The following is a 20,828-nucleotide window of genomic DNA, read 5'->3' as shown; positions in this document are numbered from 1 at the left end:
TGTGAAATCAAGCAGACAGTTTACTCTCTATTTCTCACTTCCAGTGCTTATATATATATAAAAAGGGTCTTTATCTAATTATTAATCTCAAAATACACCAAGGTCATTAGACTTTAGAAAGACTACAAGTCTACATTTTGGGTAAAAATCATTTTATGGAAGCCAATTCCTTTCACCATTTTTACACATATCAACCCCGCTCATTCGCTACATCGCCTAGTCTCAGTCTCAATCTCAACCGCAACCGCAATCCCAATCCCTATCCCTATCCCAGTCGTATATACAGTTCTCCTGTCTTGTCAATGGCATCTCATCCTACTTTATTCTTATTTTTCACCTTAACCTCCTTTCTATATTATTTCTCTTCTGTGGAAACTTTGATATTGCTCTTACGCTTCTGCAGTTTTATATAGGACAGTGGTGGCACAAAAGTCGTACACATTATGCATTTGAATGAAGAAAGCCAAGAGCATATAATAGAGAAGGTGTTATCTCACAGAAAATTGAAATTTCTGTGAGATAACCACTTTTCGACGCTTTCTCGTCCGTGCCCGCTATTTCGATCCCCCCCCCCCCCCGTGGCTCTCGTCATTGGCGGAAATTTTGGTCTTTCCCCCTTCCCCTGGTGGCTCGTAACATTTGGTTTCGTGGTCTACACGACAAGATTTCTTGCCGAGCCCGTCTTCACTCTTTGCTTCCTCTCGCCTTTCCCTCTCCTACCTGCTCTATTTGCTCTCTCTCCTCCGACTCCCAAGACCACTTCTTCTTCACTTGTCCTCTCAAAAACGCGGTGTGGATCGGCATGTGGCTGGAATTCTTTGGCACAATACCTACCCCAACCGCACTACACAACGCTTTTCACTTCTTCTTTTTTCCCTCTTCCTTAAACTCTTCTATTCCCCCTTCTACCGTCTTTGGATGCACCCTCCTTGCGATATGGCGTCACCACTGGACTTTCATTTTTGACGATTCACCATTTGTTCCGTCTGCTGTTGTTGGTACGGCTCGCAAGACCCTAACCCGCATTTGCCAAGAATTAGACCTCGATCCTCTCTTTTAAAAAAACTTATACTTATATTTATTATAATTAACAAAAACAAAAACCCCCCAAAAACATTGAAAAAGCCAGAAAACCCTCCAAACAAATGCTGTGATCAATCTTTTGATTATCTTCTTTTGAGTATCACCAGACCCCCCAAGCCTAATAAAATGCTTCTTACAAACAAAAAAAAACTTTTCGACGCTTTAGTTTCCAAATATTTATTTCAATTTTTACTAAAATGGTAACCGCTCACAGAATTGCTGTGAGAAAAGTGCCCAAATCACAGAAAATTCGAACGAATTTTCTGTTACTTATTTTCTTTGAAAACAAATGATACCAAGGATATTTGTTTAAGCAAGATGTTGGTATAAGACCTAAACTACACAGAGCATGATATTGAGACTAAAGATCAATAGTACAGAAATAACTATAACATAAACAGATAATTAGGTGCTATTTACTGTGAAGTAAAAAAATTGTACTAGTATAAGAGTTGTACATAGTTACATAGTAGGCAATAGGAAGAATGATATGTATTTAATGTGATGGTATTAGTTGACAGATCTATTTTAAACACTTATATACCAAGGGCTTTATATGCTTACATTGAGATATACAGTCAAAGCTCGATATAGTGATATTCGATATAGTGATAATTTTTTGGAAAATTTGGGCCCGTGCCTGCTTATTATCACTATTTTTCGATATAGTGATAGTGATAAAATTTGAATCCACCAGTATCACTATATCGAGCTTTGACTGTATACTTGTAATGAACAAACTACCTCTGCAAGAGTAAAACGGAATTCTTTCTTGGACTCAGCGTCAGAAAAATCTTCAAGATTTAAGCGTTTATGGCTTCTCCTCTTGGCTTTAGTTTCCTGCGATTATTTATCACTAGTAATAAGATACTCGATCAGGTCAGGGTTAATGAAAAGTTTTTTTTTATCTTGGGTGTAAATTGTCTTTATATTGGTATTAAGAAAGAAACGCACTGCTTTTGATTTTATTTCTCGCAGAAATTGTAAAAAATTAAATTACGATATTTATTCCAACATTAGACATCAACTTTTTATATTTAAGAAGTCCCGAATTTTCTGTGAGATAACACCTTCTATATTGGCCTAGAAGAAAGTTGCAGGTTGGCAACTCTGTTGCAGGTCAGGGGTTTAAACTCTGCCATTTCCTACAGTGCTAATCCAAATATTTGCTTTGTTGACCTCTTCGTTTATTCTATTTATCAAACACTCCTTCACCTTATAAACACACATACTCATATATATATATTTATATTTATATATATACATATCGCTAAAAAATATACACCTTGCTGAATTTGTTATATATATATATTATAATTATTATTATTGTTATTATGATTATTATATTACTGTTTTTTATACAAATATTTATTGCTTATATTATACTGAATCTCCTCTACCCAACAATTGGATAGACATAATCTTAGACTCTGTGTTCTAAATCAACGAGATAACCTCCTGTCAGTTGGATAATTCATATAATAGTTTCGCTTAAGACTTACAAAATTAATTCTGTACAAGTTTTCATCAGAGCCCACAATATCTTCTGCTCGTGAACGGTAAACGGATAGTATCTTTGGCGTTGACATTTCAAGACTTTGATCGCTTCTTAAAAGTCTAATAAGCTCCACCGATTTGGTATCAACAGTAATAGCTTGTATCTAAACGAAGAATCACGAATAAATATTAGACAAGTAAACCAAGAGCCGCATACCACCTTTAACATACCTGTTTTATGATGGCAAGTGCCAATTTATCCACTGTGAAGAAGACGTAGGCTTCAGTACAGAATAAATAGCGTGTGCTCTCTTCAAACACAGGCTGTTCGAGTTCACCATCAAATAATTTATCAATAAGTTCGAGTATTGCGTGATAGTATCCATTGGATAGGTCGAGTTCTGCATTGAATATTATATAATACCATTTGAACATGGATAAATTAGACAGATTAATATATACATGAGCCCAAAAAATATTTACCGTCAAATCGATTGCTGTAAAGTCCAAGTCCCGCTGCAACTTTGTTAGCACGCTTTCCCTTTCGTGGGTTTGCTCGCATGTCTGCATCCAATGCTTTCATTTTGATGAGGCGTGCATATAATGTCTATGGTTCTAGATTTAGATTCCATGGATCTATATGTATACATGTCTGATATTACCTCATATAATCTAAAAAAGCAGTAGAAAGTGTTGTTGCAAAAGAAATCATAATTTGTTCGTTGAGTATTGCAAGTTACGGTGTCAGATTCTGGGTTATCTCCCTTTGGTGATGCTTTGGGTAAAGTGGATGTAGATTCTGTTGGACTAGTCTCTTTTGATACTACTACTGCTTCTGCTGGTTCTTCTGAGACCGGCTCTGACACTGTCCCAGAGACTGATTCAGAGACTGGCACTGCTGGTACTTCAATGGCAACAGATGTACTCTCAGCTCCTGGAACTTGCGCAGGTGAGCCAAATTTATCTTTAGACGAGTCTTTTTCCTCCTCTTTTATCGGCTTCATTTCAGTTTGTGTTGGCTCTTCTGGAGCAGAGGGAGATTTTGGTGCAGACTCGTCAATTTCCATGCCTGTGAGTTGCTCAAAAGCAGTCTTATTCTTTGTGAGAACATCGCGAAGAAGATCCATTGTTGCATCATCTTCTTGACTACGATTTCCTCTAGCATGTCTTTGTCGTGAAGGTGACATACTCCGTTTTCCTGGTGAGCGGCCAAATTCTGATTCTGAATCATCAGTATTTGTAGAATGAGCATCTTCGTCCTCGTCAATTATATCTTCTTCGTCTACATCGTCAATATAATGAGACATTCCTTCAGGTACTACATCCTCAACATGGAACCAAAGTGGAATAAATGTGCGAATAAACGTGCGAATCTTTTCTCTGTCGTTTCCAGTGAATCCTGTCTGGCGGTCGATATAAGAGAATATGATGCGAGTGACATCTTTGAATACTTCAGGATCTTTGCATGGATATGTGTATTGGTAAATTGACTTTGATTTGGACTTCGAATTTCCCAAGATCGATTTTTGAGGCAAATTCTGTCGATGATATTTGACTTCGATTTCGTTAATAAGCGATTTTGGTGCCATAGCTTTACGGTCGTTGCTCTTAAAGTTTATTCCTTGGTAGTCGAGGGCTTTGTAAAAGTTCTTTGCGTCGAGTTCGCGCCAAATCTTGTTCCATTCACGCTGAGATAAAGAAAAATAAATAAATACAATATTCGGATAAATTATCTGTACCATTTTAATTTCATTGTCACAAACCTGTGCTTTCTTCCATTCTTCGTCTTTTTGCTTCAATCGTTTGAGGAGAATAGGAACAACATGGGCAGGGTTGGTATATAGAAGTTCAATAATTTCGAGGCCACGTTCTTTATCATATACTTTCTTTATGATACGTTCATAGATAGTGACTGATTGGCCGCCCAATCCAGGCTTAAGGCGCATTGCAGCTTTTTCCTCAGCATTCATTGTCTCAATCTTCTTAGCAATAGGCTCCAATAAGGCAATAGTGTTCAAGTTTGCTTCGATATTTAGGTTGTAATCATATCTAAGGCGGAGATTATAATCAGAAACAATATAACTCTCACCAAACTTTTATTACTTACCTTTCTTCTTCACATCGATGCATAGCTTCTTCATATTGACTCTTTTTTGAAGCCACGAAGCCATCATCTTCACTTGCCCAAATAGGATGTGACACATATTCATCATTAAGAACTTCCCAGGCCAGCTGGTCTCTGCCAGAGCAAGGCTGGTTCTGCCACTACAAGAGAGAGAGAGGTGGAGATAGAATAGGGTGTTATTGCGACTGCTGTTTTATTTGTTCAAGTTTTATTACTTACACTCTTTGGCACCAGGCGATAACTCGGACTTCCTTCGACAGTTTTACAGTGCATCAAATCCGGCTTAGGTATAGTTGGGTTTGGTGGCTCTATTTCTTTTTCAGAAGGCTCATAGCTTACGACACTCTTGAACCAGTCAAATAGCTCCTTGTTGTTTCCAAGAAAGGTACTGATTTGTTCAATGAGAGTTTCCAATGTGATGATTTGCTGAGTGTAAAGATTGAGGGTCTTGAGGAACTCTTCATATGAAGGCTTGTTTCCAATATGCTTGCGGATACGTTCAAAAAGCTCTACTTCTTCTACTGTCACAGTAGGAGATACAGGGTCGAATGGAGATACTGGATAAGCGTAAGGATCAGCTTGTCCACTCTCTCCGTCCAAGGCCTGCTTGTGGTAGATTTTGGATCGCTTGGATGTCTATTTGGCATTAGCTTATATATATCTATATCTATATATACACAAGCAATATTTTTTACTCACTTTGGGAGGGACATTCATCGTAGATCGTTCGCCCCCAGTGACTCTTTTCTTCTTCCCGGGTGGAATCATAGAAGTACTGTGTGGTGAAGAGTCGTGCATGTTATGCTTAGGACCTCCATGAGCTGTAACTCCACAGAGAAAGATATTAATAATTATTGTTTTAACATAGTCAAGTATATTATCATACCATAATATGGGGATCCAATGTCGCCAAATAGTACACTGGCCGGTTGGCCAGTTATTTCTGGTAAGAATTGTTTAAATTCATCTAATAAATCGGGTGCGCCATCAAATAATGACTGAACATGCGTATACACCACTTGTATTGGCTTTTGTTCTTTTTGATATGTTTGTAGTATTTCAAGAAATTGCTTGTATGTCTCAGGTCTTCCAGTGAATCTGTTCTGTTATATAGGTTCCAGAGATTAATTTTTTTTCTTATATTTCTTTCACTCCCATATATATATATATATATATATATATTCTATTACTGTGGTTCGTTGCTAGTGTTTTACCTTTATCTTGTTCACATAGTTGATTGCATGGTTAAATTCAACTGGACCACGCTTACCATTTGCTTGTTGGGTCTGGCCAGCTACATTGGACTGATATTGTGGAATAATTGGTCGAGAGGATTCCCCAATGGGAGGATATGAACCTTGCATGGAAGATTGTGGATTGGAGTGCATGGACATTTGTTGTGGTGGTGGTGCAGGCATATGACCATACGATGGATAGTATGGTTGGGTAGCTGGAATATTATCAGATTCCATCATTCTGCCACCGAAGTTTGCACTGCTACTTCCTCCAGTGGTTGTAGTTGTACCGCTGGGGGTGGTTACTCGAATCAGGTCGGGTTCGCGGGGATCATAGGAACATTCAATACGATATCCCGGAGGTAGAAATGTATTGAACCCCGATATCAACGTCGGATGACCCTTGAAGAGCGTAGACACGCGCTCAATGACACCAGGTGTATCAATCCTACAGTAGATTAGTTAAAGGTGGACGGTTCATTTGATACACAGTCACATTACATACGATTGGCTTTTGAAATCCTTCATTATATCCAGAAAACGATTGTACACATCTGGCTGATCTGAGAACTGCACTTTCACCTGGTCAAGGTATGTGAGTGCATCCCTCACATTTAAAGGTCTGTATCCAGTCGTGGCACTATGCTTCGGGGGTGTCCCAACAGGCGGAGAGTGTACACGTGGGATAGCACTCTTCGCATGGTCCGCAAAGGGTGAAGGTGCTCTGTTGCGTGCAAGCATAGGTGGTAGCATAGGTTTTGGTGGGTGGGACTTGCTCTTAGAAGTGTGTCCTTCGGCATTTGAGGCAATAGAGCCAGAAGGAGACAAGTTGAGCATGCCGCCATGAATGTTTTGTGTATGCGGTGGCTGGGATACTGTCGAGTAATTTGGAGAGGAAGAGGAAATAGACGGGCTCTGATAAGACATATCACTCACTCTAGAAGGCAATGCCAATAGAGGAGAAGGTTGTTGGGAAGGAGTACTTTTTGATGTCATGGTGGCAGCACTGAGATGATGAGGAAAAGGGGGTGCGACTGAAGCAGACGTAGAAGGTTGGGTCTGTGGTAGTGAAGCAGAAGGCGGTCTCCTATAATAGTGTTGTGACAAGTCTGTTAGTCATGACTTTATGCCATTTCAAGAAGACACAATAGACCATACTGCGCGTTGGATGGTGGTGGGATGGTTGAGGACATTGAGCCGCTTTAAAGAGTAAGAGAATAGAGCGAGGATGGCCGGAGGATTGGCCTTCTTTTCCTTCTTGATCGGAGTGAGAATGGACTTACAAGCCACTTTCCTTCATTTGAATGTCTCCGCCTGTTGTTATGCTCACTCAAGATTACCTTTTTCTCCAGATATTTCTCAGGAACAGTATCAGAAAGTAAGTTTTGATATATTTGTACGCTCTGATTTTCACTAATTGCTTGCTGTATAGTATAATATCATAGAATCTGTTGCTTTATGTCAGTCCAGAAGAGAAATTATGCAGTAAGAAATAGGCATGTACAAGTGGTCAAGATTGTATCTGCTTCAATATAGCTTGTATATATACGTGGTTAAAGAAATCCTCTTTAAGTAATTCTATACCTCAGTAATTATATTTATTTTTTAAAAGAAATGTATATGTTTTCTATTGAAAAAGGTTTTATAATGGAATGGTATAATCATATAATTATATATATATACATGTACATATACATATACATATATGATCTTATGTAAACTGGGTTGGATTAACAAATATTGAGTTTAGATGTCATCAAAATTGTTCTAAAAAGAAAAGGATAATGTGAATACAGAAGACAAGGCCATTTTCTTTATATATTTCATGACCATTTAACTTACCACTGTCTTGTACTGCTACTACTGCATGTGTATACAAAAGGGGGCTTTGAAGAGGAGGTATATACCCCCCCCCCCCCCCCCTATTTGATCAAGTTTTTTTTTTTAAAAAAAAAAGAATTGTATGAGCTGGATCTGATTGCCATATAACAATGAATACATGTAAGAATGTATAATTATAATATGAGTTTATATATATTAGAAATATATAGTGATAAATTATTTACTCTATGGTACCCTTTTATTTCTATTTTAAAGTGCTTTCTGATGATCTATCAAGCTAAAATATGAACATTATTTTCTGTCAAGACTTACTTGGTCTCTTACTAGATTTTAAATTTAGATCTCCGAATGAATAACCTTTAGTTGTGTGTATGCCATCTTCTTCAATCAGGCCAATCATAGGTAGCATCAGCTATTTTTCACTATCAGTGATGTTACATATTGGAAGAATATTTTATCCTCCTTGACACTCGTGCAGTCTTTCTTGGGATTTTATATATGTGTACTTTGATTGCATGATTGTTTATCTGTACATAGGTTGTACAGGTATTCAATACTATTAAAGACACTTGTTTCTTATTTTGCTAACAACGTCAAATATACAACAGATGACATTTATACAGTGGCTGGCAGGTTATTTGTGTAGATAAGCTTTAAAATATTGATTATTACAAACAATCAAATTAGATATTGGGCAAAAATATGAACAAGGCCACCTACTAAATGACAAGGTGTATAAAATGTAATAGTACTTGACCACTACATTTATCGACAAGAATCATATGCTTGCTAGGATAGAAAGTGCTAGAATTCCTACAGTTAATATCGAGTTTTTTTTTATTTACCTTACCCTTTAAATTATTTTTCCTAATCCATTTTTTTGTGAAGGAGTAATCCTATGTTCTATCATTCAACTGACGTGTATAAATTTTTATATCTCAATATACTAACAGAATGGGAAAACCCTGTATCTCTTCTCGATCGAATCTATGCCTCATTAGAATGTGTTTTGCACAAGCTTTTTAAAAATTCATTGTACAATTTAATTCCTGCTGTTTTTTTATGTATTCCGGCTAGAACTGCTCCTCATACCACTGAAAATCCACTTCATCCCATGATTTACTTTGTATGCTTGAGAAAATATCTGGAATGCTCAGATACACTATCTAAAAAAAGCAGACCGAATTGCCTTTCAACTTGGCTTAGTTTCTCTTTAATTGGACTAAGCGGTATTTGCTTTTATTACATCCAATTGGCTTTTTTTATTATTACTATTAACTTGAGCACACCATTGTATGTATATAAATTGCTGCAAAAATACTATATTTCATTCAATTGTGGTTTTGGAGGTAGTACACAATGACAAAAAATGACAACTTGTAAGATAATTTGGCAAGGTTCTTTGTAGTCTTAAGAATAGGTTTAGGATGGTATTTTAACTAGACATTTCTTTTCACTTTTATATATATTTCAATTTCAATTTCAATTTTTCCCATTTCTTTGTCAGAAGTTCAAAAAATAGACTTTTTTTTTAATATGCCACTTTTGTCTCACCTTTTTGCTTTGTAATACTCTTATAAAAGCATGTTTTTGAGATATACACAAAGTTATTCGTCATAATGCATTACAAGAGGTAATAGTAAAACAATTCACTAAAATATCCAAGGCACATAATGACTTACCGAATGGAAACCCGAAGATGCTTAACAATAACCAGGTTCCAAGATTTATACTTTCCGTCTTCTTTTTACTGTTCTTCAAACCAGTGATTCTTCTGGAACTTGGTAAATTTTTCTTCGCATAAAAATCTTCTGAGACATCCTCTCTTGGTCTTACAATATTCCCAGCTTGAAGGAAAAAGGTAAATCTAACGGGAATTGTTTCATCATATCGTAATTTATTAAGGATGTGTCTACAGTTTGTGGCGGCACAAATATCTATTCCACAAACGATGCTTAAACTGTAAAAAGCCAAGTCCTCCAAATAATTTAGATTAGTAAACTTAGAGTAATTCACAAGGCTATTAATAATAGGAAAATCAAGGCGGGCTGTAAGGCCACCGTAGAAGAACATGGCAGATTACACATATTGTTTGATATTGGTGATATAGGCGATTATTGACGATTTACTATTTTTTTTAATATATGGCTTGGAACACAAATGACATTGTTCAAGCACGCAAACTTAACTATTCAATAAAATTGTAAATATACTTTTGGTCTTATGGTATTTACTGGCAGATAAACATCAGTTTCCCATGATCAAGACACAAGCTGGACACATTTTTTGTAAGCATATTACTTATTAGACGTTCTTTGTCTCTAGATTAGTTGATGTAAATGGAGAAGATATATTAACGAGATAAGAAAATTATGGCTGCTCAAATTTTGGTACTTACATGAAATAAACTTGTTGGCTTGACTAAAGTGTGAAAAAAGGAATACTATTGATTCGGCTTGAAGTCCAAGAGAGGGATTGTTCGACAACAAGAACGTTTGGTTGATGGGCTTTAAAATTCCAAAGAAAAATTCCTGCGAAACTTGCTACTTTTAAATTCAGTTATTTGATGGTCATAGGTGTATTTGCAGTTTCTTCGTCTGTTCACAATAGTTTTCACTAATGCAGTATAACAAAGCTCTTTTTTTCAAAACCAATAAAAAAATAGAGCTCTCAAATTACTTCTTGGTTTTTTAGTAAAAAAAAAATGTATATAGTTAATTTTCGAGTCAATGATACTAATGTTTCTGGAAGTGGGTCTTTTGATAGTGTTGCTGTTAATCTTGGATAAAGAGGTCAAAAATATCTGATTGAATTCCCCCTCTAAACCTCATCACACTGTTCTTCTAACCTCGAAAGGAATTGCTGTCCAAGTTAACAATTAGTCCCCTCGTGTTTATCTTGTTCACGAATGATTTCTACAATCTCATCAAGACATGTTGGCACAGAATCCTATTGACAATATGTATATAGCAAGGAGACCGAGCTTGATAATGAAGAAGAAAAGAAGCTAAAGTATCCAAATATAATCTTTTCTGATAGCTGGATTAGATCATACGAAATAATACAAAAAAGGCGGATATAAGAGCTTTTAATGTCATAGTATATCTACTCTATTGTTATTGTTATTGTTATTCGAACCTATAGTATTATGGGTAGGCTATAAAGATAGATAGAGTCTCTACAAAAGCAGATATTTATCCTGTTGAAGAATACGAAAATCGCACGATAGATACAATAGAATAACACGTTTGATATTGGGACGTAGATTTATGAAAACACTGATAGCCAATTATAATAAATAAAGAACGCTCTGTATTATAGCAATTAGTAACAATGCATCTTTTGTAATATATAGCCATATCAGCAATCATTTTGCCATAAAGTAATTCAATGGCTTTCAGCTATACAAGAGAATTTTATTTGATATATTGCCTCATGAAAATGTATATTTATAAAAGATAAAGAAGTATTATTATAGTATATGAATAAAGTCTTACATCCGCAAGAGAGCGGAGATACCCAATTATCCATAAAAGTAAAAGATAAAAAAAAAGTTAGTTTTACATAAAACACCCCTAGAATTACCTTTGAGAAAACCCTTAAAATTACCCCAAAAAAGCCTTAATTATTTACCGTATTTTAGCCAAATAAAGTTTTCTTATTGCCAGCCCTTGGTATCTAAGCAGCCCTGTTTTTACATTATATTTTCAAATATTCATATTTTGAATAGTAAATTCTCGCACCAATTTACAATATATATATATATATATAATGCATTTGACATTTTGACATGTGACGCGTTTTCAATCATGTCAGTTTAAGGGTTTTTTACATGGCCCAAGCAAAGCAGTTTAACGTCCTACTTGAGCCATTTCAGCCAATCATATTATATAATAGGAACGTGTGGCAAAGAAGAAAAAGAAAAAAGATTGAGAGAAAAGAGAAAATATGAAAGGATAATGCTCCTATTTGTAGACATCCCTTGAGTGGCTATCCTGTGGCTGGTGGTTTTTACATTCACACTCCAGTCAATACCACTATCATGTGAAAAAAGGTACCTTAAGAATATAAACAAAAGTATTAAATTCATGCATTTGCGAAGGAGACAAGGCTAAACGTATCGCCGGATTTTAAAAGTATGTACATGAAGCTTTTTTTTTACAACAAATAATCCAAGAAACGAAGTATATTGCTATACTTACTGTTAAACATAGCTTTAATATAAGCAGCTGGGTTTGTAGTCATGACTACATATGTGTGCACTATACTTTATTATATTTTCAAGATAAATAAAAAAAGTGGGGTAAACTGGCATTGTTCAATAAATAAAAACCCATATGTTCTATTCAACAAAACCTCAGCTCAGGAACAAGCATGATACATGTTTCAGTCTATTTTTTTTTAAAAAAAAATCCTGTACTACAATATCTTAATATATTGGTCCATAGATAAAATTTAGCTACTCTTCAATACAAAAGATCGTTTGCTTGTAGGTTGATACTGTATGAGATTGAATACAGCAAGAAAACGTGCTGTCTTGTGTTAATGCTTGCGTAAAGTATATATACTATTATACCGATTCCAGAGAATATGGGATCAATATTTATTTCTGTAAATATTATACTGGTTGAGTTGTCAATAAAGAATCTCGATTTCCACCATCTTCTTCATTACTTGTTTTTTTTTATATATACGGAATTGCAGCTATCTTATCTTTGCTCCCTATTAGGCCACACTTCAAAAATTTAAAAAAGTTTTTTTTTCTAAGAAAAGAGAATCCAGTGTATGTAACTTTGTCACTGGAATACAATACATTAAAAGGTTGTTATTTATTTCTCATGAGATGTATTTTATTTTATTGTATTGTATTGTATTGTATTGTACGTTATTAGGTTGATTAATATATTATAGTTTTAAGAATTATTTTCTCCACTTTCCAAACACCTTTGTAATGGCAGATTTTACTACACCGGCAGCCTTTTCGTTCTCCTTCTTTGTAAGTCCAATAGTGACATGGAGCTTAATGCTAGGTCTAGGGCAACTCTTTTCCTGATCATGTACATATTTAGCTCTAGTAATCAAGACACCTTGGACTGCACACTCGTCGACAACATCTTGCAATAAACGCTCTTGGTCAACGCGAGGGATATCAATCTCATGGTCAAAAGCACGTGATCTCAAGAAAGAATTCTTGGGGTAAATGTGGAAAAAGGGAGCAGGAGATTGAAGATCACTGTCAGAAACTCTGATAAGAGATTCAAGGGACTTGTGCGAAAGAACCTGACGGAACACTTGAGCACGCTCAGAAAGTTCCTTAAGGATCGAGGGTTGTTGGCGGATCACCTTAAGAGCCTCTGAAGCAGATACTGCAAGCATGGCAGGCATGGAAGCAGAGAAACAATACGCACTGCCAGACAAACGCTGGTGATCAACAACCTCAGTGCTAGCAGCACAGAAGCCACCGGAAGCGCAAAATGCATTAGCCAAAGAACCAACAATCATATCCACTTCTGTGGCCTATAGTCGAGAATGATGTTAGTTTGTTTAGAAGGACTGTATGTACACATATATAATAGGACTTACATCCACAGAGAACAAATCAGTGAGACCTCTACCGTTATTTCCTACTACACCAATAGAATGGGATTCATCCAAAATCAATCTGTACTTATATTTCTTCTTAAGTTCAACCTAAAGTACTGCATGTTATTAAAAAAGAACCAGAAAAAAAACAAAAACAAAAAACATATTAATCCTCAACAGGTTAGAGTAAACTTACCAGTTTTTTCAAAGGTGCAATATCACCAAAGTTGGCAAACAATCCTTCGGTGACAATGAATCGGCGGGTCAGACGTTTGTTGTTCTACACAGCCACAGTTAGTTTATTTTTGGTACTTTCATGGAATGACTCCACAATGTAGCCCAATATCTACCTTGTCCTGGTCAGCCTGTACATCTCTCAATACGCGTTCAAGATCGTCCATGTTGTTGTGCTTGAAGTATCGGACATTGGAGCGGGAAATCTGGACACCCTTTTGAACAGCAAAACTCACGCCATCATCGCTGATATATATACATATATATAAAAGGATTATAAATTGTATAATAATATGTTAAAAGTAAATAAAGATAAGTTTTTTTTGTTTTAGTTGGAATTAGTTCTTTATATTTATATATATGTATTAATGAATGAATGACTGAAAATATCACTTACACAACAAGCAAGTCACCTCTCTTGGAGAATGCAGGAATAACAGAAGAAATAGTAGAAAAGCCTTGAGCATAAATGATAGCCTCTTCGGTACCCAAAAACTGTGCAATATCCTTTTCAAGGTCCATGTGGACATCAATGGTACCATAGAAACCAGGAGGACCGCAAGAGCCAACACCATATTCCTTGAGTGTCTTGATAGCACTTTCACAAATTTGTTCGGAGGCAGCCAGGTTGAGGTAGTTTGTTGTGGCAAGGTTCAAGAGAGGCTTGGCATGTCCAGATACTCTGGTCTTTGCAGATTGAGGGCCGAGAATGACAGGTGTGCTATCAAGGTTTAGTTTATCGAGGGTATTCAGAGTAGGTACAAGAGTTTCGGGTTGCCATTCTTCAATAAGATCATCGACCTCCTTTATAAGTTATGACACAGCAATGGTGTTAGAAACAATAATTTATATAATAATCTGATAATAAGACAGGTACCTTAACAGTAAGTTTTACAGTATTGTCATGAGGCTTGTATTTCTTTGCCAACATATATTTGATGGCAAAAAAGACCAAAAACAGTTCGAGAGCAATGCGGAAGGGATCATTTTGGTATGCATTCTTGAGGTACACAATGACTAGATGGGAACCTGGGATGGCAGTGATCATTTCATAGACCGAGTTGACGGTCGAATTGAAAAAGATAGCATCATCAAGGGGTAATTCAGTCACGGTCTCCATGATGAGCGGGTCAAAGAAGAACAGTTTCTTGTTGTCCGACCCTGGAGTTTTATATATAAAATAAAGCGGACCTTCAACACATACCTTCTATCAACTTTGTCCTTGGCGCTGTTGCATGCAGACACTTCTTTTGATGATAAAATTCGTTTGGCGACTTTGTCCGACGTTTTATTCCGCCAAAATAAAATAAAAATAACAATTATGATTACAAGATGTATTTCAACATCATGGGCAGTCCCAGCTGTCAGTCGATCGCCATTCTTTCCCATCATCCCTTTTAATGACTTTATTATTTATTTACATGAGAAAGATGTTTGTTATGGTAGTGTTTTTATATAAATTGATCAATGTAATGCTTTGCTGGCTATGCACACCGTTTCTATAGTCAGTAGTAGACTAATGGCCAAACCTTACTCTCTTCAACTAATAGTGTTTGTTTGTGCTCTATATATTAATATTTGTGAATACCTATTACTGGTTATAGTATCCATTCATTTATATTTATTATTCATTCTTATGACATAGTACTTATTTGCTGTACTAGCACTTTTCTCTGGTCACGTGTTTAGGCAAGACCTTTTCCTTCGTGCATGTCAGTTAACTATACTGTGTTTTCACTATTACTTCAGAAACTGTTGATTTCTTTTTTACACATCAACAAATATATTTTCACATACATATAAGAAGGAGGCCGTGAATTTTAAGGGAACAAAATCGCTAAAAATTCAAGTTAAAGAAGAAAATCTCCCATGTAGAGTATTTGGTTTATACTATAACTATCCAACATTGCCTTGATATTGCTGGGCATCTTACATGTAGAGTACTGTGATGAACACCTGTCATATTGAATGTACGATCTTCTTATGGTTTATTTTGTCTATAGTTTGCTTGTGGTTTTTTTTTGCGGCGACTAGAGCAGTCCGTTAGAGCTTAAATAGCCATCTATAATATATAAAGGAGCTTGAACAGATTTGGGTGTAATATACTTGACCTATAGCAGACATGGACCATCGATGCTTTGTGATTTTATTTTTCTAGCTGCTTAAAAGGTCTTGAAGCTGATTCTCCTGTGGTACTCCACCTTCTGAGAATATACAGCTACTGTTTTGTTCAGTAGTAATTGTTTCTATGTTTTTCTAGAGATTTCTAGAGATTTCTTCAGATTCTCTGGTATCCCGTCTTGTCAACTCGTCTGTTCTGCATGAGGTTGGACACCAAAGTACACACTGTATTAATAGGTTAAATTCGTCATTTTTTGTCCTCTACCCAATCAAAGTGGGGTAGGGGGTTTTTTTTATGGTAAACATTGAACCCTCAACCTTTGATGGTTTTGTAGCTTTTCGAGTCTATGTTGGTACTATTATTATTCAAGACTCTGTGTTATTGAATTTCTGGGCTCTTAATTAAGGTCTGTTGATATCCTGACTTTTAGATTTTGCTTGTAATGTCAAAGGTGAGGACTAATTTTTTGTCTTTGTCTTTGTCCTATTTTCAGTAGTCGGGTAATCTTGATGTGTAATAAGTCTGATGTTGAATTCATTTACCTTTCCCGGCTCCTTTTCCTATGGAAAATGAGTAGATGGATATGCATGTAATGCTTTTCTCTCTCTCTTTCTCATGATAGTACCAATAATATTTTTGATTTTATCCCTCATTAACAATGGATTTTAAAACATTTACTTGCCTTGATAAGATTTTTTCCAATCTTGCGAAATCTGACATTCACCTTGTTACATTCTCAGCATATATTTCTCTATCTCTATACGTCTATAGATATATATTGATGTCACTATATCGAATAATATTCTCTTTTAAGAGGGTTTAGATTTTTACTGGTAACTTATCTAAATGTTAATTTTATGTAATCATATACACATATTGAAGCTAATTCTACTGATTGGTTTTGTTCAATACAATGCAATGCAATTCAATTCAATTTGTACGGATGTAAATGGGGTATTTCTTGCTGGTATGAAATCGGCATTTTATGAATAGTTTCAAATTCAATGTTACCTATGAATACGGTAGTACCCCAGAGTACAAAATCAAAGATATACAATTATCCTTGGATAACAAATTTTGATAAAGAGGTTTTTTATTATATATTCTTTGAGAAAATTGATAAAGAACCGAGTTCTTTTTTTAAAGAATAAATAAAATAAAAGAAAAGAAGTGTGAGGGATTACGGTTGGTTAGAGAATATGAAGTATCCATGGTAAACCAAAAAAGAAAAAGAGATATGCTTTGTATATATAATATTTATATATATATATATATATATATTGTATAATATAATATAATAATATTTTATATATATATAAAGACTTCCAAAAGAAATACTTTATTTTGCACAGTTAATATATATATATATATATAATATTCTTATTTATTTTCCCTTACTTCATTTTCCTATTTTCTTGCTTTTGCGCATCTTATTCCGATTGCGTCTTTTGAGCACAACCAACAGCTGTTTTTTTCTCTTGCTAAACAAACAAGTGCACTTTTGCAGATATACTGTTTTATTTATAACATTTTTTGTATACATATACATATTTTATATATATATAATATATATGTATATGGTTGACAGTGTAATATTCTTTCTTTCTTTTTTTATAATTATTTTTATGTACATACACACACACATATTTATACCTATTGCTTGACCGAGACTGACTAACTTTGATTGCTAGCCCGGATCGATTCATGGTGCAGGATTCCTTACACGGAGACATTCCACTGGCGAAGGAATAACTTCTAATCTACCTCGTCTACCTTCTCATCCACCCTCTACACCAGACCATGATTGCCAGGAATTTGCTTCGCCCGAAGGCACCTACAAATTAGCGAATCAGATCTTCTTTAGGTCAATGAGTCCTCTTTACACTGTTGGTACAACAGCAAGCATGGTCTCCATCAAATACAAAGAAAGCACACCAAATCTCCAACGTTATGAACCTCATCCAGGAGCTCTCAACTTTCGACGCATGTTTAGTGCTACAAATCTCCCACCTAGCACACCGGAATCAGAGGACGATTCAGTCTTTAGGACACCATCACTCTCTAGCAGCTCATCGAGCCACAAGAACTCACACTTTCCTATTCCTTCTATCCCCGAAGGCCATCCTCTCACAACAACGACTCCTATCCCAAAGCTAGGCTCATCCCTTGAAGGGTCTGGGATGTCCACATTTGGCCCTTCCCCCTCAAACAGTAACCAAACCTCCACTCTCTCCTTCCTCACCCGAAACCACACTCTTAGCAGCCGCCAACCCCGCAAACCAAAAACAAGCATCACAAAGACTAATTCAAGCTTTGTTCAGAGAATTATCACCAACGACCAACTTGCCAAAATTCTAATGGCTCGTACTAGTGAAGACACCAATTTATTTTACAATTGTGGATCAAACTTTGTTTGGATGGACGCCTTTGGCCATCCAAAGGTAAGTCAAATCAAGAGATAATAAATATTTGATGAAGCGATACCAACCGTAAATAAATAAATCAATCAAAATGGCCAGGAACCCTTGTCTAGGATTATATTCACCCGAGCATACCCTACTGCTCATGATGTAAACTTATTGACGCGTGGATCAGACCATTTGGATATAATCATTGGATTTTCGTCAGGAGATATTATCTGGTTTGATCCACTTTGCAATAAATATGGCAGAATCAACAAGAATGTAAGAAGCAAAATAAAAAGAAAAGAAATCGTTGGGTAGAGAACTAATTAAAAGAGCGGGGGTTTTCTTCTTCTTTTGGTTGTTGGAAAAAGGGTATTATGAATTCATCTTCGATTACCATGATCCGATGGCTGCAAGGATCAGAAAGCGCTTTTATGGCTGCGTTTCAGGATGGATCAATTATGCTCTTTGATAAGGAAAAGGAAGACGAGCACTTTGATCCAACTGACACCGATTCTTATCACACGTACACTACAACACCTTCAGGTCCTTCTACCCTCTTTGATAAGCAGACGTGAGTAAACATAACCATCACACTTTAGTACAACTACTCAATTGTAATATATAATAGATTCTCGGTTACAAAGTTGCCACACAAGTCTGCTCACAAATGTAATCCATCTTCATATTGGAAATTATCTCAACAGCCCATTACAGGTATTATACATATGTTCTAAATTGCAGCAGCGAGCACCATAATGAATGTTTATTTTCTTTTTTTTTGTAGCCTTCGCATTCTCGCCCGACTGTCAACATGTAGCTGTGGTTGGTCTTGATGGTCTGCTGAGAGTCATTAATTTCGTCTGTGAGAGGTAAATATGACAAAGGTAATAGCGTTTATTTATTTATTGAGTAGATTGTATGATATATACCAATCATACTACGGAGGTCTTACTTGCGTTGCATGGAGTCCTGATGGGCGATATATTTTGGTGAGTGTCGAATATCTTGCAATTATTGTTTTTGGGTTATAAAACTGATATATTTTGAAATCTAAATCATGATAGACAGGTGGACAAGACGATTTGGTAACCTTGTGGGCATTTAGAGAACAACGGATTATTGCACGCTGTCAGGGACACCACTCATGGGTAAGTGTGGAAATATATTCACAATGCTTATATTCAACATATTTTGGTCTCATCTTTAGGTAACAGGTGTTGCGTTTGATCCTTGGAGATGTGATGAGAAAGTCTATCGATTTGCAAGTGTGGGAGAAGATGCGCGATTAATTCTCTGGGATTTCTCGGTCCAAGCTCTACATCTTCCAAAGACAGTAAGTTCACCTTTTTTTTTCGAGCGAGGTTTCAACAGAAATGATATTAACGGAGTTCATTTGGCTTTAGAAACCAAACACACGCCATCGTGGTGCATCAGTGTCATCTGTGAATCCTGCCCCTAGCATTTATGGTTCATCACAAGATCGCCCAGTGCTTGTACACCCTCCACTTTCCAAGACAGAAGTAGCTCTACTACAGCCTACAATGGTCAAGATAGTTCATGCTGATCCATGTACAGGTGTCTACTTTCGCGAAGATGTCATTGTCACAACAGATAAAAGAGGTCGAGTTGGTCTGTGGCAACGACCTCCCACTCCTCCTCCTCCCCATCCTTCCTCCAGTTCCTCCAACTCTTCTTAATTCTTTAATTCTTATTACTTTTATATTTATTTATTTTTAAAACTTTCTTTATTTTTATTTTGCTTTCGTTCAGTTTAGTTTTATTTAATGTGTAGATCAACTAAATATCTTTTATATGCCATGAATTGGCGGAGTCTCTTGAGTGTGACGTCGATGTATTGTTTTCTTTGCAGGGCCGTCTTGAAGGACACCTCTCTCTACATCCTTTAGGACACTTCCCCCCACTCTAATGTTGTTTTCGCGTCCTCTGTTCCAGACTGTGACCAAGGTAATACCGGGCGAAATCCCACCTGTTTTAAAAAAAAAGGAAGAAAACATTCCGCCTGGAAGGTCATTGCGCAATAAAAAGATATTTTACAACAAAAGATGAAGAAAAAGCTCGATAAAAGCACAACAAAAGAATATTGCCAACCAACATTGAGTGAATCTCTAGGTGTCTACCAACATCACAGGCATTGCTGTGCATCCCACCCCTCGCCCTCACCTGATTAAGACATACAACAACACACTCCAGGCCTTGTCAAGCTTTCCTTCGACTGCTGTCTATAGACAGGCCACTGAAGCCTTTACTCAGCAGCGTTTGGCAGTAGTTGAGTCGACTGAGAATTTAGAGGAAATTGAGGCCAAGTTGGGTGCTGGTCAGATTGAGGAGGTTATTATCCAAGCCGAGGAAGAATTGAAATTGGTTGGCAAGATGGCAGAATGGAAACCCTGGGAGGCTCTCGAAACACCTGCTCCTGAGGGTCAGTGGGATTACATCAGCAACTACAAGAACTAGAAGCTAGAAGATGAAGATGAAGATGAAGACCACACCGTTGCATTACTCCAGACATGACAACAAACTCCCCCTTTGATTCAATCAATAAAATTATACACCAAAAGAAGAGATAAACTCATTTATGCTGGATGGTTACACCTATACGTCATCAAACGCCTGTTGTGCGTTTTATTTATTAAGGAAACCCCAGGAAAAATAAACAACATTGCATTCATTCATTAGTA

At 36.3% G+C, this 20,828-nt stretch overlaps 7 protein-coding genes across 7 annotated transcripts; 3 read left to right on the top strand and 4 right to left on the bottom strand.

The window, feature by feature from the left end:
- Window positions 1-155: 155 nt before the first annotated feature.
- PHYBLDRAFT_139594 (hypothetical protein) lies at window positions 156-1,060 on the top strand (the record flags this gene model as incomplete). The annotated part of the gene is made up of 3 exons (XM_018430252.1): window positions 156-293; window positions 414-485; window positions 665-1,060. 3 exons carry the CDS (start codon window positions 156-158, stop codon window positions 1,058-1,060), a joined length of 606 nt encoding a protein of 201 aa, XP_018297605.1.
- Window positions 1,061-2,463: 1,403 nt separating this feature from the next.
- Window positions 2,464-7,240, bottom strand: PHYBLDRAFT_162621 (hypothetical protein; the record flags this gene model as incomplete). The annotated part of the gene is made up of 13 exons (XM_018434664.1): window positions 2,464-2,520; window positions 2,586-2,744; window positions 2,812-2,981; window positions 3,064-3,187; window positions 3,243-4,268; window positions 4,344-4,629; window positions 4,688-4,845; window positions 4,925-5,341; window positions 5,405-5,532; window positions 5,592-5,808; window positions 5,920-6,388; window positions 6,446-7,027; window positions 7,224-7,240. The coding sequence occupies 13 exons, from the start codon at window positions 7,238-7,240 to the stop codon at window positions 2,464-2,466; spliced, it is 3,810 nt and encodes a 1,269-aa protein (XP_018297604.1).
- Window positions 7,241-9,113: 1,873 nt separating this feature from the next.
- Window positions 9,114-9,855, bottom strand: PHYBLDRAFT_58609 (hypothetical protein; the record flags this gene model as incomplete). Its single annotated transcript, XM_018440361.1, has 3 exons — window positions 9,114-9,221; window positions 9,337-9,353; window positions 9,465-9,855. 3 exons carry the CDS (start codon window positions 9,853-9,855, stop codon window positions 9,114-9,116), a joined length of 516 nt encoding a protein of 171 aa, XP_018297603.1.
- A 1,121-nt stretch (window positions 9,856-10,976) lies between these two features.
- Window positions 10,977-12,027, bottom strand: PHYBLDRAFT_162619 (hypothetical protein; the record flags this gene model as incomplete). The annotated part of the gene is made up of 4 exons (XM_018434663.1): window positions 10,977-11,183; window positions 11,368-11,380; window positions 11,416-11,470; window positions 11,985-12,027. The coding sequence occupies 4 exons, from the start codon at window positions 12,025-12,027 to the stop codon at window positions 10,977-10,979; spliced, it is 318 nt and encodes a 105-aa protein (XP_018297602.1).
- Window positions 12,028-12,613: 586 nt separating this feature from the next.
- PHYBLDRAFT_129989 (hypothetical protein) lies at window positions 12,614-14,647 on the bottom strand (the record flags this gene model as incomplete). Its single annotated transcript, XM_018429324.1, has 6 exons — window positions 12,614-13,299; window positions 13,366-13,473; window positions 13,562-13,645; window positions 13,716-13,845; window positions 13,997-14,403; window positions 14,477-14,647. The coding sequence occupies 6 exons, from the start codon at window positions 14,645-14,647 to the stop codon at window positions 12,703-12,705; spliced, it is 1,497 nt and encodes a 498-aa protein (XP_018297601.1). The 3' UTR covers window positions 12,614-12,702.
- Window positions 14,648-17,901: 3,254 nt separating this feature from the next.
- PHYBLDRAFT_129986 (hypothetical protein) lies at window positions 17,902-19,949 on the top strand (the record flags this gene model as incomplete). The annotated part of the gene is made up of 9 exons (XM_018429323.1): window positions 17,902-18,162; window positions 18,241-18,405; window positions 18,498-18,700; window positions 18,758-18,843; window positions 18,914-18,998; window positions 19,043-19,118; window positions 19,194-19,277; window positions 19,337-19,462; window positions 19,533-19,949. The coding sequence occupies 9 exons, from the start codon at window positions 17,902-17,904 to the stop codon at window positions 19,824-19,826; spliced, it is 1,380 nt and encodes a 459-aa protein (XP_018297600.1). The 3' UTR covers window positions 19,827-19,949.
- A 98-nt stretch (window positions 19,950-20,047) lies between these two features.
- Ndufa5 (NADH dehydrogenase 1 alpha subcomplex subunit 5 NDUFA5) lies at window positions 20,048-20,827 on the top strand. Its single transcript, XM_018440047.1, has 2 exons — window positions 20,048-20,094; window positions 20,260-20,827. The coding sequence occupies exons 1-2, from the start codon at window positions 20,056-20,058 to the stop codon at window positions 20,602-20,604; spliced, it is 384 nt and encodes a 127-aa protein (XP_018297599.1). The 5' UTR covers window positions 20,048-20,055; the 3' UTR covers window positions 20,605-20,827.
- The last annotated feature ends 1 nt before the right edge of the window (window position 20,828 follows it).

Source organism: Phycomyces blakesleeanus, assembly GCF_001638985.1.
Source record: "Phycomyces blakesleeanus NRRL 1555(-) unplaced genomic scaffold PHYBLscaffold_2, whole genome shotgun sequence".
In the NCBI taxonomy this organism is placed as follows: domain Eukaryota; kingdom Fungi; phylum Mucoromycota; class Mucoromycetes; order Mucorales; family Phycomycetaceae; genus Phycomyces; species Phycomyces blakesleeanus.
Note: the sequence above shows the minus strand (reverse complement) of the source record. Positions and strands in the feature narration are given on the sequence as shown.

What these genes read in the sequence shown, in the direction of transcription:
- Ndufa5 (XM_018440047.1), top strand. Translation starts at nt 20,056, where the DNA reads ATGTTGTTTTCGCGTCCTCTGTTCCAGACTGTGACCAAG. An exon ending in TGTTCCAGACTGTGACCAAG is followed by an intron (nt 20,095 to 20,259) that starts GTAATACCGGGC and finishes GTGAATCTCTAG; the next exon opens with GTGTCTACCAACATCACAGG.